General features: G+C 39.8%; 1 protein-coding gene across 5 annotated transcripts in view; it reads right to left on the reverse strand.

Annotated features, from left to right (window-relative positions):
• Positions 1–15568, reverse strand: part of MAP4K4 (mitogen-activated protein kinase kinase kinase kinase 4) — a 194852-nt gene that overhangs the window by 93126 nt on the left and 86158 nt on the right. For all 5 annotated transcript variants that reach the window (XM_029937130.1, XM_029937128.1, XM_029937126.1 and 2 more), the window contains 2 exons: positions 13162–13218; positions 1424–1459 (listed from right to left, as the gene is read on the reverse strand). In XM_029937130.1, the coding sequence (XP_029792990.1) occupies positions 1424–1459; positions 13162–13176 (51 nt within the window). In that variant the 5' untranslated portion in view covers positions 13177–13218. The remainder of the gene's footprint in view (positions 1–1423; positions 1460–13161; positions 13219–15568) is intronic.

A 15568-nucleotide genomic window follows, 5' to 3' on the forward strand; every position in this document is an offset into this window, starting at 1 on the left:
TGTCTGGGTGGCTCAGTCTGAGTGTTTCGAATGAAATAGGCACAGGATATTTGAAATCTGTTCTTTCCAACTGTACTGCTTTCCCATTTTACCCCAACTAAAAGGGTATCTCATGATATATAATTAAAAGATTATTAACAGTTTAATTTTCAGGAGTGTCTGGGTGGCTCAGTCGGGTAAGCATCCGGCTTCAGCTCAGCTCATGATCTCATGGTTCGTGGGTTCAAGCCCTGCATTGGGCTCTGTGCTGACAGCTCAGAGCCTGAAGCCTGCTTCGGATTCTGTGTCTCCCTCTCTTTGACCCTCCCCTGCTCACACTGTCTTTCTATGTCTCTCAAAAATAAATAAAAAACATTAAAAACAAATTTTAAAAAGTTTAATTTTCAAATAGTTTCATAAACAAAAGCATATGTGAACACACACACACACACACACTCACTCACTCATACAAAACCATTAACCAACTATACAGAACTTCTTTGGCCTTCAGGTTCTTAACACAGAAAAACAAAGGGCACTCCAGTAGCCTTCTAATATGTGTCCCAGCACTGACATTATTTGTTCATTCAAGAAACATTCATGAAATGCCTTCTATATGCCAGGCACTGAATTGGTGCTTGGACTATGCGTCACTGAAAAAAACAAAGATCCCTGTCATCATAGAGCTTATATTCTGGGGGAGAAGGGGTGAGTAGAGTAATGATAGAGGCGGTTGATATACACTAAGTATAATACACAGGCCAGTTGTACACTGTGGTATAGAACTGGAAAACTAAGAAGAAGATAAAGGCATTAAGAGTAGGAAAGTAAGGGAGTGGGCCATACAGTCTTGAAGGAACAGCATTCCAGGGAAGGGAACAATGGCAAGAGAGAGGTGCTGAGGTCTTCAGGCAGGAGCTCCCTGGCAGGTGGAGGAAGAGCAAGCAGTTTTATGTAATTGGAGGAGGGAAATGAGGAGTAGGAAAGGAGGTATGAGACAGAACAGGGCAGGATGCCAATAAAGCAAAGTACTGTAGACCACTTTGAGAACCTGGGCTTTTACTCTGAGCTAAGTAAGGAATCAATGAAAGATTCCAATCAGACGTTTCTAAAGACTCGCTATGCTGCTATGCTGAGAAAAGAAGGGTGGACACGGTGGTGGGACTCGTAGCAGACAGACCCACGGGTGTGACAGTTTCTTAGAGACAGTTATAATTTGTTATGAGTTTCAAATACACAGAAGTAAAGAAAACAGTATCACAAATGCTCCTGTACCTATCTATAATCCACATTCAACAGTTACTAACTTGTGGCTTACTCCCTCCCAAGGTGCACTAACGACCAAGATTATTTTGACAGAATCTGGATATCGTTTGAAGGAAGGATGCACTAACGGGATTTCCTAACAAATGAGATGAGTATATATGATAGGAAGAGTACTCACCAAGAACTCCAAGGCTTTTTTGGGCTGAGGTGTCAACTGAAAAAGGGCAAAGGTTGCAAGTGATACAGGTTTATGGGGGGAGACTAGGAGCTTACATGACATACATTAAGTTTGGGCTATTAGACACTCAATTAGGGATGCTGAGAAATGAATGCAGAATTCGGAAGAGTCTGGTCCCAGGTCCTGAGAACACTATCCCTAGAAAGGTCTCCTTGGAGGTTGGTCCTTGGATTTCAAGAGGGTTTCCCCTACTCCTAAACTGATCAAGAATAGCTCACTGTTCCTAGATGGGTTGAACAAACAACACCTGTCTTCCTGCTGGGAGTCCGGAATTTTTGGTACATGCCAGACAGATGTGCTTACCGACCAGCTGCAAACAAAAAAACCTGGGCACTGAGTCTCTAATGAGCTTCTCTGGCAGGTAACAACACTTCACATGTGTTCTGACAACTCACTGCTGGAGGAATTCAGCATGTCCTATAGGACTCTAGTGGGGTAGGACTCCTAAAAATCTGTGCCTTGGTTCCCTTTGGACTTCATCCCATGTGCCTTTTTCCTTTGCTATTTTTGTTTTGTGTCCTTCCATTGTACTATGAATCACAACTGAGGGTAAAATACATGCTGAGTCCTATGTACTCCTAGTGAATCATCAAACCTGAGGATGGTCTTGAGAACCTTCAACACACCTTTTTCAAAAAATCTGCTGGGAATGGAAACAGGAAGGGAGATGTCAAGATTGTGATTTCACTTATACTTAGAGACAACTCCCACTCCCCAGAAAACACTGGTGGGGAGGAAAGATGAGATTTTTTTTTAAAAACAGGGTGCATATTTTATTTTTTTAATGTTTATTTGTTTATTTTGAGAGATAGCATGAGCGGGGAGGGGCAGAGAGAGAGGGAGAGAGAGAAAATCCCAAGCAGGCTCCGTGCTATCAGCACAGAGACTTAACATGGGGCTCGATCTCACCCAACTGTAAGATCATGACCTGAGCAGAAACCAGCTGGGCCACCCAGGTGCCCCAGGGCACATATTTTAAAACAAGCAATTTAGGTTATGCAGAATTTGCTGGGTGACTTTTTGTTAATTCAACTATTTACTTAGAAAAATGCCTTTGATTCATGAAGTGATGGAATTAAACTAAGAAATTATGGAAGCCGCCTGGAGAGTGCTCATTAACAATTACAAAGAGCATCCGTTCACAGCAAGTTTTGTTTAACCAAGAGATCAAGAATAGTTCCTTCTAGAGCATAATTAATTTTCTATTCCACCCCAGATCTGAGAATAGTAGGTATTAAAAAGACCAGGTGTTCAGCAATGGTTTAAATGAATGAATTAGTGCAACTTCATGAATAGCATTTTAAAAAAATAAAACAAAAAACCCCTGCAAACCATGGTTGACATTTGCCATTTCCAGCTCCAAATAAACCAAAACTGCATCTGACCAAAGCAATTAGTACACTGTCATATTTTTGGTAAGAATGAGTAACATTTTTCTCTATTCCTTTTTAACATTTAAAACTATCCCACAAAGCAAGAGAGAACACATATGATTATAAAGTACAGTAATAGAATAAAAATATACTAGCACATGCCTATCAAGACAAGAGCTGCCTCTAATTTACAAGAGGAAATCTCTATATATTTTATGTCAATGTCCAAAACACTTTCAGAAATTCTCCTTTAAAATTGCCAGGACAGGGGTGCCTGGGTGGCTCAGTTGGTTAAGCATCCAACTCAGGACTTATGCTGACTTCGGTTCAGGTCTTGATCTCGTGGTTCATGGTGGGTTTGAGCCCCCTGTCAGGCTCTGTGCTGACAGCTCAGAGCCTGGAGCCTGCTTCGGATTCTGTGTCTCCCTCTTTTGCTGCCGGTCCTCCACCTGTACACTGCCTCTGTCTTTCTCTCTCCCAAAGATGAATAAACATTAATAAAAAAAAAATCTTTAAAATTGACAGGATATTCTTTAGAAACAGCAAAGTAAGCTATGCATCATCCATGTGAAGGGCTCTGTCATAAGCCAGGAAGGGCTATGAGAATCCTAAGAGTTAGCTCCCTACAAAGAGTTTCCAATCTAGTACAGAATAACAGAAGCATGGAAGCATTCAGAAATGAACGCATGGGGACGCCTGGGTGGCTCAGTTGGTTAAGCCTCCGACTTCGGCTCAGGTCAGATCTCACGTTCGTGGGTTCGAGCCCCGCGTCAGGCTCTGTGCTGACAGCTAGCTCAGAGCCTGGAGCCTGCTTCGGGTTCTGTGTCTCCTCTCTCTACCCCTCCCCCTCTCATGCTCTGTCTCTCTCTGTATCAAAAATAAATAAAACATTAAAAAAAAAAGAACAGAAATGAACGCATGGAAATTATTCCCCAGGCAGTTAAAACAGCACTAGAAAACTGCTCATAGGGCAGGACAAAAGTGGCTGCCAAGAACCAGACAGGGCTGTCTATAACCAAGGGGACAAAGAAGCCATCTGATGGAGAAGCCTTCAGGGATGAAAGATACAAAAAGGAAAAGAGTCATGAATATCAAAGAAGGAGAGTAACAACAGTAACCAAAGTCTAGGAGTAACCAAAGTCTTCAGCCAAAGTGAGGAGTTATTTTATCTTATAGTATATTTAACCCAGTGAAGAAAACAAAGAAACCCTCATTTACTATGTAAAAAATTAATATACTAAACACTTCACATCTAGTCTAGAATTCTAATTCTGACAAAGGCCTATGAAGTAGGAATTATAATTTCATTTTACTAATGAGGAAACTGAAGTTTTATTAAACTTCATTCTAGGCCCTAGTCTAACAAAGGATGTTACTACTGTCTTGGAGTAAAAGCCAGGACATGACTATTAAATACAATAGAGGCTGACTTTCTATGAGGCTCATAAACCATAAATTCACCTTGAAAAATATGTATAGGCCTTGAATTTCTGTTCATAGGGAAGAGGAGAAAAAAATAAATCATTAGTATTAGTTCAGTGACAATTTTAAAAACAAAACCCAAAAACAAACTCTCTCAAACCAATAATAATTTTAAAACACTCTTATTTTCGTTCCTTAGAGGAGTGAAATTTAACTGTGAAGAGCAGATCTTAACTATTATTTATGATTAATGTATAACATCTATGATTACTAATACTTATTACAAAAATTGAGAATACTATGAAACAGGATCAGATCTCCAAGAGTCCTCTATTTCAATAATATATTTCTATAATGTTCCTGGACAATAAAAACAATAATGGATATCTATTACAAGTTTCTCCAAGTGTCCACAAAAATAGGCCATCCTGTACAAATCATCAAAGATTTGAGTTCCTACCACTTACAAGGTACGTCAACTTGTTACTGGCTACTGCATTAGAAGCGACTACGGAAGAGCACTAAACTACGCTCCTAACGTGAAATGGAAACAAAAAGACTGGGATGCTATTCGGGCAACAAGCTATGACACTCTGGGCAGGCCAACTGCCTTTCTGGGTATCAACTGTTGTCATCCATAAATAAAATGAAGGCTTTTCAAGAGGAAAGACAACATCTGAGGTATACAGCTGACCTAGTTTTAATTTTCTTTTGCCTATTTACTTATTAAATAGACAAGAACAAAGAAATTTGGTATTTTGTAAAATCCAGTTGCATTCTTAAGTTAGAACATATTAATACATAACATAGTAAGTTAGAACAAATTAATCCAAAATAGAAACACATTCTATCTCTGCCAAAAACAAACAAAAACTAATCTTTTAAAAAATTTCACTGTCGGGGCGCTGGGTGGCTCAGTTGGTTGAGCATCTGGCTTCGGCTCAGGTCATGATCTCACGGTTCATGGGTTCGAGCCCCGCATCGGGCTCTGTGCTGACAGCTAGCTCAGAGCCTGGAGCCTGCTTTGGATTCTGTGTCTCCCTCTCTCTCTGACCCTCCCCTGCTTGCACTGTCTCTCTCTGTCTCTCAAAAATAAATAAAAAGCATAAAATAAATTTCACTGTCATATCACCATCAGCAGTTATTTTTAAAATACTTCAACAGTTACCTATTTGTTGAGCAGTTCAACCTTCACCCTCCACATTACTTTGGGAAAAGAAGGATAGACAGATTGAAAAGAAGGAGGAATAAACTTTACAATCAGAAACACTTGGATGTAAGCCCAGGTCTTGGTTCGTCCTTTCTAGAAAAAGGAGATGATGATATATGTGTCTCAAAGTCTGCTATGTGAATTCAACCAAGTGCCTTTACCATACCCAATGCAATGCCTGTCACAAATTCTGAAAGAAATTTATCCGTTCACTTCATGCACTCTATACTTTCCCAGCCAGGAGATCTTTATCACTTTAGAGTAATTCTATTACCTAGTAAATTAAAAAAAAGAAAGAAAGAAATTATTAGAAAGAGCACAATACTTACTCTGGCTCATTTGTCTAAGGACGTATGTTTATCTTACTCTATACCACGTATTCTCAATTTGGATGATATCATTACCCTCCCCAACAAGAATGAAATGTGATTTTTGGAGGTGGAGGGGGAAAAAACTTATCATTTTTATGTATAGAGCATAAAGATACAAATATGGTACATGAATAGATATATAGACATTTTTCAATTTCATAAAGGGTATGATTAGAAAAAATATTTGCAAAGGCTTCTTAGGGAGGTAATAGTGACAATAAAGTTGAGAAATACTATTGGATTCTTTGAGGATACAGCAGAACTATTCTCAAAATCACTGTCAGGAGCTCCAGTGGCGCAATCGGTTAGCGTGCGGTACTTATACAAAATCACTGTCATGCTTTTTTAATTAAAATAAATCAAAATTTAATCAATTTAAGAGCTTTTCTTCACAGACTTGTACCAATAATAATAATAATAATAATAATAAAGACATACAACTTGTGATCTTTATCTATAGAAAAGCTGAGTAAGTGCAGCAAATCACAAGATACTTTTGAATCCGGAGCACAAACTGAGGGTTGAAGAAGGAGAGGGGAAGGAGAAGGATGAGTGGTGGTCATGGAGGAGGGCACTTGTAGGGAAGAGCACTGGGTGTTATATGGAAACCAACTTGACAATAAACTATTAATAGAAAGAAAGAAAGAAAGAAAGAAAGAAAGAAAGAAAGAAAGAAAGAAAGAAAGAAGGAAAGAAAGAAGGAAGGAAGGAAGGAAGGAAGGAAGGAAGGAAGGAAAGAAAGAAAGAAAGAAAGAAAGAAAGAAAGAAAGAAAGAAAGAAAGAAAGAAAGAAAGAAAGAAAAGAAAGAAAAGAAAGGAAAGAAAAGCTGAGTAAGGAAAACAATCCTAATTAGGAATTGCAATCTAGGATCAAGGTCACTTAAATTAAGTTATAAGATATCAAAAGTAGGAAAATGCTAGATAAGAAATCTCATATGCCATAAACTTGGCACATCAGTGTCTCTCTTAGTAGCAAAGAGAGAGAAGGTATAGCTTGTTAAGAAAGTTAGAAAGTAAAGACAAGGAAAGAAAGAGTATCTGGGACAGGGGTGGGAGAGGGTGGTGGAGGAGGACACACAACTGCTGTCAAAACTGACAGCTGCTTGTGGTCTCACTGCTGCACAGGTGGCTTCTACTGCCATCCCTCAGTGACGCTATGGTGAGGAGTCAGAGCCATGGAAAGGCAGGGAGAAAGTGTCACCAGTCGCCTGAAATGGAAGAAGCCAGTACCAAGCTGTAAGGTCTGCAGCATTTAACTGGACTTTGAGGAACAACAGAATGGAACAATAGGTCACACAGTCCACAGAGATCTCTCCCTCCTTTCCTTTTGTTCTTATGTTCAGTCTAGACAAGAACAGCACATTCATTACGTTGTGCTCCTCTCCAAATGAAAAGAGATAAAATTGTTAAGCCTGACAGGGCCTTGTTCTGTCATTGGAGTAAGTTTGTTTTGTTCCCTACTGTCAGAGCATGAACTCCTTAAGAGCAAGAAATTTGTCCCTTTCCTCCTTCTGGACCTAGCTCAGACGGTGCTCAAACACTGTTCTACCTACCAGATGTGATCTATGCTGCTTAGCATTGGGCTGCAGGCTGTTGCCTCTTCATTTTGATGATAGGCAGAGGCTTGGTTTTTACTTGCTATTCCAGGCATGGCCATGTTTTTACATAGCTTTGATTCTCACATCCCTAGAACACAGTGCAAGAATATGAAGGATACCTCAATCAAATCTGCTGTGTGGCTTCCTGTCCCCCAACGGGCATCAGGCCCAACATCTTCCTGCCCCTCCAAGGAATAAGCCACAATTACCAACCACAAACAGTTTGGTCCTAAGACTAAAAAAAGTCTGCTCTGAGTGATCTTCTAAAAACAAACTTTGGAAAGGAGAAAAATAGTCAAGATCCATCCATTCTTTAAGGTCCAGATCAAATGAGGTCTCTCACAAGTCTACTCAGAACCAAATGTTTGAAATTGTGACTATTTCCAAAGGCTCACTAAATGGAGAATCAAATATCTGGGTTTTAATCTCTATAATCTGATGAACAACATATATACTCCTGAGCAAGAGGTGCCAGTGTCTCTGAGCTAGAACTCTTGACTTATAAAGTAAGGGTTTTCAAACTCAAGTGTAATCAGATCCCTGGGAGGGCAAAGAGTGGGAGTGGCCAGGAGACAGAGGAACTGAAAGAGACAAAAACTGAGTTAAAAGATAGCCAAATGCAATGTGCAAACGTTGGCAGAACTAGGATTTGAAAAAATGGTTGTAAAGACTCTTGGCACACTTGAGGAAAGCCGAATACAGACAACATCAGACAAAATTCAGAAAGCATTATTTAATTCTTTTAGGTGGTATTACAGTTATGTGGAAGACTGTATTTTAAGACAAGTACACTCAAGTATGGACAAGTGAAGGGTGTGTATTGTTGGTGATGCCACAACAATACACAAATAACACATTGCAAAATGTTAACAACTGCTGAATCTAAGCAAAGGAACTGTTCATGCCTTCAACAGTTCTGTAATTATAAACATTTTCAGAGTAAAAAGTTTGGGGGAAATTATTAAAATGAAAACATAAAATTTATTTCTCAGAGATAAATCTTACTACAAGAGTTTATGAACCCCAAGTCGAGAATTACTGATCTAGCTAATTCATCTTTTTATCTTCCAGAGCATGAACTCAAAATAGTGTGATATCCCAAAGCTGCAAGAAACAAACTACCAGCCCCTCACATATAACAACAATTACGACACAAAGATTGAAGAAAACAAGGGGTTTATTAAGAATTCAAACAACTGGGGCTCCTGGGTGGCTCAGTCGGTTGAGCGTCTGACTTCGGCTCAGGTCATATCTCAGAATTCGTGGGTTTGAGCCCCAGGTCAGGCACTGTGCTGACAGCTCAGAGCTGGAGCCTGTTTCCAGTTCTGTGTGTCCCTCTCTCTCTGCCCCTCCCCTGCTCATGATCTGTCTGTCTCTCAAAAATAAATAAATGTTAAAAAAAATTAAAAAAAAAAAAAAAAGAATTCAAACAACCAATTCAGTCAAGTTTCCCCGAAAACACATAAGTGCATGCCAAACAGGGGAAATCTGAACAAACTCTGTGGAGTGGATCAGTGCCAACTGACAGTGGCCTGCATTGGTTCTAAGCCATGGTGGCAGACATTGCATAATGGCGCAGGCTCATTTGCTATAATCAGACACCTGAGACCTCCCTATAGACTCCCTGTATAATTTTCTGCAAATTCTTCAAATTTGTAACTACCTCAAAAACAAAAACACATTATAGATCTCATGTCCTGGTCTTCTCCAATTTGAACATACTCTGCTCTTGAACAACCTGCTCTTAAACCCTTCCCACAACCAATCTGATAAATGACAAACCTTCTTTAAAAAGAGCCCTTCAAAACCCTAAAGACATTCAAGTCAATTCTTAAAACCGTTAAAGTCTGAGAAGAAATGCAAAGAGATCTGTACATCTCCTGCAAATAAACCCTCCCACCCAGACCCCTCACTTTCCTACATGGTACCTTTACTTTGCCTCAGGGTACAATGTGACTTCTCAGTTGGCTCAATTTTTCCAGGATCACAAAGTCAAGTACAGAGGTTGACAGGGACTCAGTGCAGCCAGCCTAGAGCACATTCATTCAGGGATGCCAACAGCTGACAGCCGGAGAGGAGAGCAGCTACACCATTTGCCTCCCCACACCTACTACCTTGCTGGCCTTCTGAGCCTGAAGAATAACTAGTACTCTGGTAATTGCCTCTTAATTTCACCTAAAAGAAGAGGCTCAAGAGTGAAGACACATCTATGATTTTCCTGAAGAATAAGCATGGACACTTTCTGCTCCTGAGTAGACATGGAGTAGAAGTCATAAATCATACAGGGAGGCCTGGGTGGCTCAGTGCATTGAGCATAGGACTATTAATTTAGGCTCAGATCATGATCTCACAGTTCATAAGTTTGAGCCTCACATTAGGCTCTGTCTGCACTGACAGTGCAGAACCTGCTTGGGATTCGCTCTCTTCCTCTCTCTTTGTCCTTCCCTTCTCCCCACACAAAGGAAATAAATAAACTTTAAAAAAAAAAAAGGAGAAACAAAGAAAGATACCATACAGAAGCCTGTGCTCATCAACAGGACAACTCCAACAGCCCCTCCTGCTGGAGCTGAAACCAGAAACATCAACTGTAAATTCCCCCTTGTGCCAGCCCGCTCCCTCCTACCCCCCTAGGCCAATGCCCAAAACTTTACAAGAACTGGTAAGTTCTTGATGTGAGGGGTAGCAAGGGCATGTTTTCCAAGGTGCCAGCTGCATGACATCCTCTATCCATAATCAGTACTTGCTCTGGGCCCTGTGAATACAACACACAAGAAACATTACTGAGATGCCAATATGGTAAATGGTTGATTGGATTTGTGTTTGTTCTGAAGACTAACCATCTGGTTTTAATTTTACCTGAGCACATGGGTTTTGTATAATTATTTTTAAAGGAGTCCTAAAAATGCATCTGTCCAACACTGCCTGATTTTGCAGGCAAGGAAGTACCTTTTGTATACAACTCAAAAAAAGTGGAATACAAAAGCATCTATTACACACATAGATATGTATTTCATAGCAATGTTCATAAAAGATGAGTAAGATAAACCAAAGCACCAACAGTGGTTATTGGAAGGTGGTAGTAAAAAGATTTAACTTTAAAAAATATTTTCCCATAGGGGTGCCTGGGTGGTTCAGTTGGTTAAGCATCCAACTTTGGCTCAGGTCATGATCTCACATGAATCCCATTATGGATTCTGTCTCTCTCTGTCCCTCCCCCCACTCACATTCTCTCTCTCAAAAATTAAAAATATACATTAAAAAAGTATTTTCCTATATTTTACACTTTTTTAACGAGTGTACATATATTGCACAATTATAATCAGAGTCAAGCTTAGAGGAAGACGGTCTCTACAGAGAAGATGAGGAAAGGAACAAAGCCTGGCTGGTGACAAAAGCTGTCAGCCAGGGCAGCACAGGCTGAAGTGAGGAAAGAAACACAATCCTCAGCGCTTCCCAATGCTTCGTGAAATTCCAAAAGCTTACATTTAAAATGGCACCTTGTCTGCTAGCACACAAGTCAGGAAGTATGTTAATAAATGCCAAAAAGTATAGGCTCCGGCTAAACCATTTCCCAATGCAGCAGCAGCAACAGGCGTAATGGCAGGAATGGATGCCTGACAGGAAAGTGCCATCCATCATTCCATTCGCAGAGAGCACTTCACAAAAAACTTGACTATTGTATTTAAATTACAATTACGTTAGAATTTCTGCTCCTTTACCGCTCTTTAATATAAACTCCTATTTACCTGGAAAGCATCCAATTTCCCCCTAAGATGTACACCAAGATACAGTCACTATAAAGCAAGAGAACAGTCCATGGGTACTTTTTCATTATAAAGTCTCCAGTATTCTCTTTGACAGAAAAAAAGAGAGCAACCATCTCATAAAATGTTACATCTTTAAACACCTGTATAAAGTTCTATCAGTTGTCCCGTAGTCCACAGGCAACAATATTTTCTAATTCTTACTAACAAATATTTATACTGGTGATAAGCATGTTCTTAGAGACCAAGGAGAGACTAGAGCTGAGGAGGAAACCTCTTTAGAACACTCAGGGGCACCTGGGTGGCTCAGTCGGTTAAGCGTCTACTTCAGCTCAGGTGGTGATCCCACGGTTTGTGGGTTTGAGCCCCGTGTTTGGCTCTGTGTTGACAGCTCAGAGCCTGGAGCCTGCTTTGGATTCTTGTGTCTCCCTCTCTCTCTGACCCTCCCCTGCTTGTGTTGTCTCTCTGTCTCTCAAAAATAAATTAGAAAAACAGAAAAAAAAAAATTTTAGAATACTCAATCACACACCTGAGATCAGTTTAGCCCTTATCTCCCTAGATCAATCCCAGATTTGGAGTAGAATATGGCTTGATTTAAAGATATCCCAAATCTCCACAGCTGCTGGCTAACTCTCTCTAGAATCTGTGACGCTATGATGGTAAATTTCACTTACAGTTAGGCAAGTCAGAAGGAATCATGAGAATGAAAAATAAAATTTCAGATATAAATAATTTAAAGTAAGATGGATTTAAATCACTACAATCTAGGGTTGCCTTTAAAAACTAAACATGGACTTACTTATGCATGTTATGTACATGTACACACACAAAAACACATACACTTACTTTTTGTCTGAGTTAATCTCCTCTCTCCCATCTAAAGCTACAGAGTAAATCCTCATGTGACCATTTCAAGAACTATTTTTTGCTACTAAATTTTGCCAACAATCTGCTCAGCATTCTAACAGATGTTTGTTTTCAAACCTCTGGGAACTTGGCTGGATCTCTTTTCTTTCCCCATGTTAAAAATAAAAGAAATGCCCCAAATGTGGCCTAATACCCTAGAGAAGCTTTTCCCCTACCACATACCCCTCGATCTCCCTATTCATGTGACCTCCATGATCCCTTCCCAAATCTTTTCTTTTCCATTAGAGAAGATGTTTCCAATTATGGTCCATTAAGTTGCCAAGGATGAGATCACTTTTTTTTTTTTTTTTTTAAAGAAAAAGCTACTGATTCCTAGTTACTTGGGGACCACCTGAAACAATTTAAACCAACTAGTCTGCTGGGCCTAATAATCCGCAATGTCATAGGGGGATAATTTGTTCTAGATCAATTCTACAAACAGAACAATACTCTTACACTGGGGCTGGAGGGACAGGGGAATCTTGTCTTTTATATAATGATTTCTTTAAAAATATTTGTGCCTTAGGGCACATGGGTGGCTCAGTCAGTTAAGCATCTGACTTCAGCTCAGGTCATGATCTGGCAGTTCATGGGTTCGAGCCCTGTGTTGGACTCTGGTGCTGACTGCTCAGAACCTAAAGCCTGCTTCGGATTCTGTCTGTCTCTCTCTTTCTCTGCCCCTCCCCTGCTTGCACTGTCTTTCTCTCTCTCTCTCTCTCTCAAAAATAAATAAATGTTTAAAAAAGTTTTAAAGGGGTGCCTGGGTGGCTCAGTCAATTGAGCATCTGACTTCAGATCAGGTCATGATCTCACAGTTCATGAGTTTTAAGCCCCACGTTGGTCTCTGTGCTGACAGCTCAGAGCCTAGAGCCTGCTTTGGATTCTGCGCGTGTGTGTGTGTGTGTGTGTGTGTGTGTCTCTCTCTCTCTCTTCCCCTCCACTGCTTGTGCTCGGTCTCTCTCAAAAATAAACATTAAAAAACTTTTCAATAAAAATATAAATAGAGAGATAGAGAGATTTGTGCCTCAACCTTACCTCAGTGACATCCATAACTTTGATGGCCGCCAACTGACCAGTTTTAACATGTCGACCCTGAAAAACAGAAGAAAAAAACAGAATTGGCACCACTGTTTTGCATGATCATTACAACAGAATGGTTGAAGTTTCAATAAGTCATCTCTGTTGTACTGTTTTCCAAAAGTGATGATGAAATAGTCCCATGCTCTCCAATAGAACAATATGGTTTGTAATACCAATGAACCATACTTAAATAAGTAGTAACACAAATGAGTTTTGATAAAGCATCAATTCCTTCTTTCTTAGGTTCAATTTACAATATCATTACCTCTCAATCTAAGCAACTTAAATAATAATTTCTTCTATGTATCAGGTTGATCACTTTTTCTTTCTTAACATTCTGCATGAATGAAATGACCCCAAAAAAACCTTTAGGTATTTATTGTCAAAAATAGAAAAGTCATTTTTCCCCAGTGAACTCCCAAGACCCATTGCTTGATTTTATGAAAGTAATACTGAGAGTCGTCTTAGGAGCTCCCCTGCAATCCCAAGGTAGAGAAGTTGGAAAATAATTCCCCAGAAGAGAGGGAGTTAGGGATGATGCAGGAAGAGAGGGAGCTTTCTTACAGCTGTAGTATAATTCCTGACTTAGGACCTAGAACTCACTCTTCTTATCTCTGGGGTTTCAAACCAATGTGAGGTCCTTCTCTTATCCAGATGAACAGTGCTGGATTTCATTCCTGTCAGCCCTGTGCCTTCCATCTACTCTTTGCAGTGTTCTGCTGGCCTTTTCTCAGGCAAGTAACTTAGAACTACCCAAAAATCCCGAGCAGGATCTACTTCAGGGCTTTATGAACAATGGTCTGCAACAAATATAAAACAGAAACAATGTCCCCATATTTCCCAAGAGCCTATCTCTCTTGTGGCTTCATGATGAACAGTTAGGAACTTTAGAACTTGAAACCTGAGGAAAGCTCTCCATTTAGTCTGGAAAGTTTACCCAAGAACTCAAGTTACATCTAGGACAAAACAAGTCCATGAGAATGACACTGTATTTCAATTCATCTCAGCCATATGTGGTTGGGGCATCATGGAGTCCTGCAATGGCAGAGCAGCTCATGAACACTAAGTACACAAGAACATCATAAAGAAAACCAGAACAAATAAAATCCATAGGCCAACTCTCACCAACCCGCAGACACCACCACCTCCCTCCAAAGTGAACTTCTTTCCTACTCTTCAAAAATGGGGACACAACCTGCCACAACACATACACCCGCAATTCAGTCTCAAGTTCTGCTTCTGAGATAAGCAGGGTTGTCCCACATCGGTCGATGATCCAAGAAACACTGCCTCCTGCCCTTTCACCTATTTCCCAGCTACCATTCAACCAGCATGTGGCTCCTCCAGCACGCCCAGCCTCAAAAGACCTGAACCGCCACCTCCGCTGCTGCGTCAGTGCCCCATTAGACACCTTCCTCAACATCCTCACACAGCTCTGATCAATAGTCTGGCACTCTTTCTCGTAACCCACAATCCTGAACAAAACTGCTGCCCTGTATATATGTTACCCTACAGCACACAAAATGATCTAAGAAGCCATCTGACATCTTATAGAAGCTCCATCTCAGAGATGCACAGCATGGAATACAACAGTGTGTCAAGAAAGTTCTAATTTATGAACGTTATATGGGCTCCCATATTTCTGATTGTACTGCCATTTTTTACTGTCAGTCCAAGATTCAGTATCTTTTGATAGCGTCCATTCCTGAATCACTCATTTAATTAAAATTTCTACCTGTGAGTTCTTTGTGTGCAATCTTTCATTTATGCATTTGAGAGGGTTTTCTTTTTTTAATATTTTTACATTGTAGTACTTGTTTTGCTTGTTGGTGGTATTTGCTTATTTAATACATTCCGTCAGGGACAGAAATTACATGTTGGGTTTTTTCCCCCTAGGAAGTGGGTCTTGGGTTTTTCCCTTATTATTTTCATTATTTTTTTTTCTTTTTTTCTCTTCTTTTTTTTGGTGGTGGTGGTGGTGATGTTTAAATGAAGTTGATTTTACAACAAAGACTTAATCATCCATTTCCTATATAAAAGGTAGCTACTTTTTTGCATGGACCTCAAGTATATTGTGGTATAGAGGTGGAATTTAAGGAAAGGTATTAAGCAGGCTGTGTTTTAGCTTATGGGCAAGTAATAAATTGTATCATCTATCTTGAATGTATCATAGATAAGCTGCTATATAACGATTGCCACTTCAGATAGCTGTGAAATTAGGTGATTAACTAGTTGTTACTTAACCTTCTAATTTCTGTATAAGTCTAATTACATAAAATAGAAGTTGGGGTTTTGATTTTTTACTTTGCTTTTCTGTTTGGAGTGTCATTGTAACTACTGTATTGTAAATGATGGAAAATAA

The sequence above is a fragment of the Suricata suricatta genome, chromosome 4, assembly GCF_006229205.1.
Source record: "Suricata suricatta isolate VVHF042 chromosome 4, meerkat_22Aug2017_6uvM2_HiC, whole genome shotgun sequence".
In the NCBI taxonomy this organism is placed as follows: Eukaryota; Metazoa; Chordata; class Mammalia; order Carnivora; family Herpestidae; genus Suricata; species Suricata suricatta.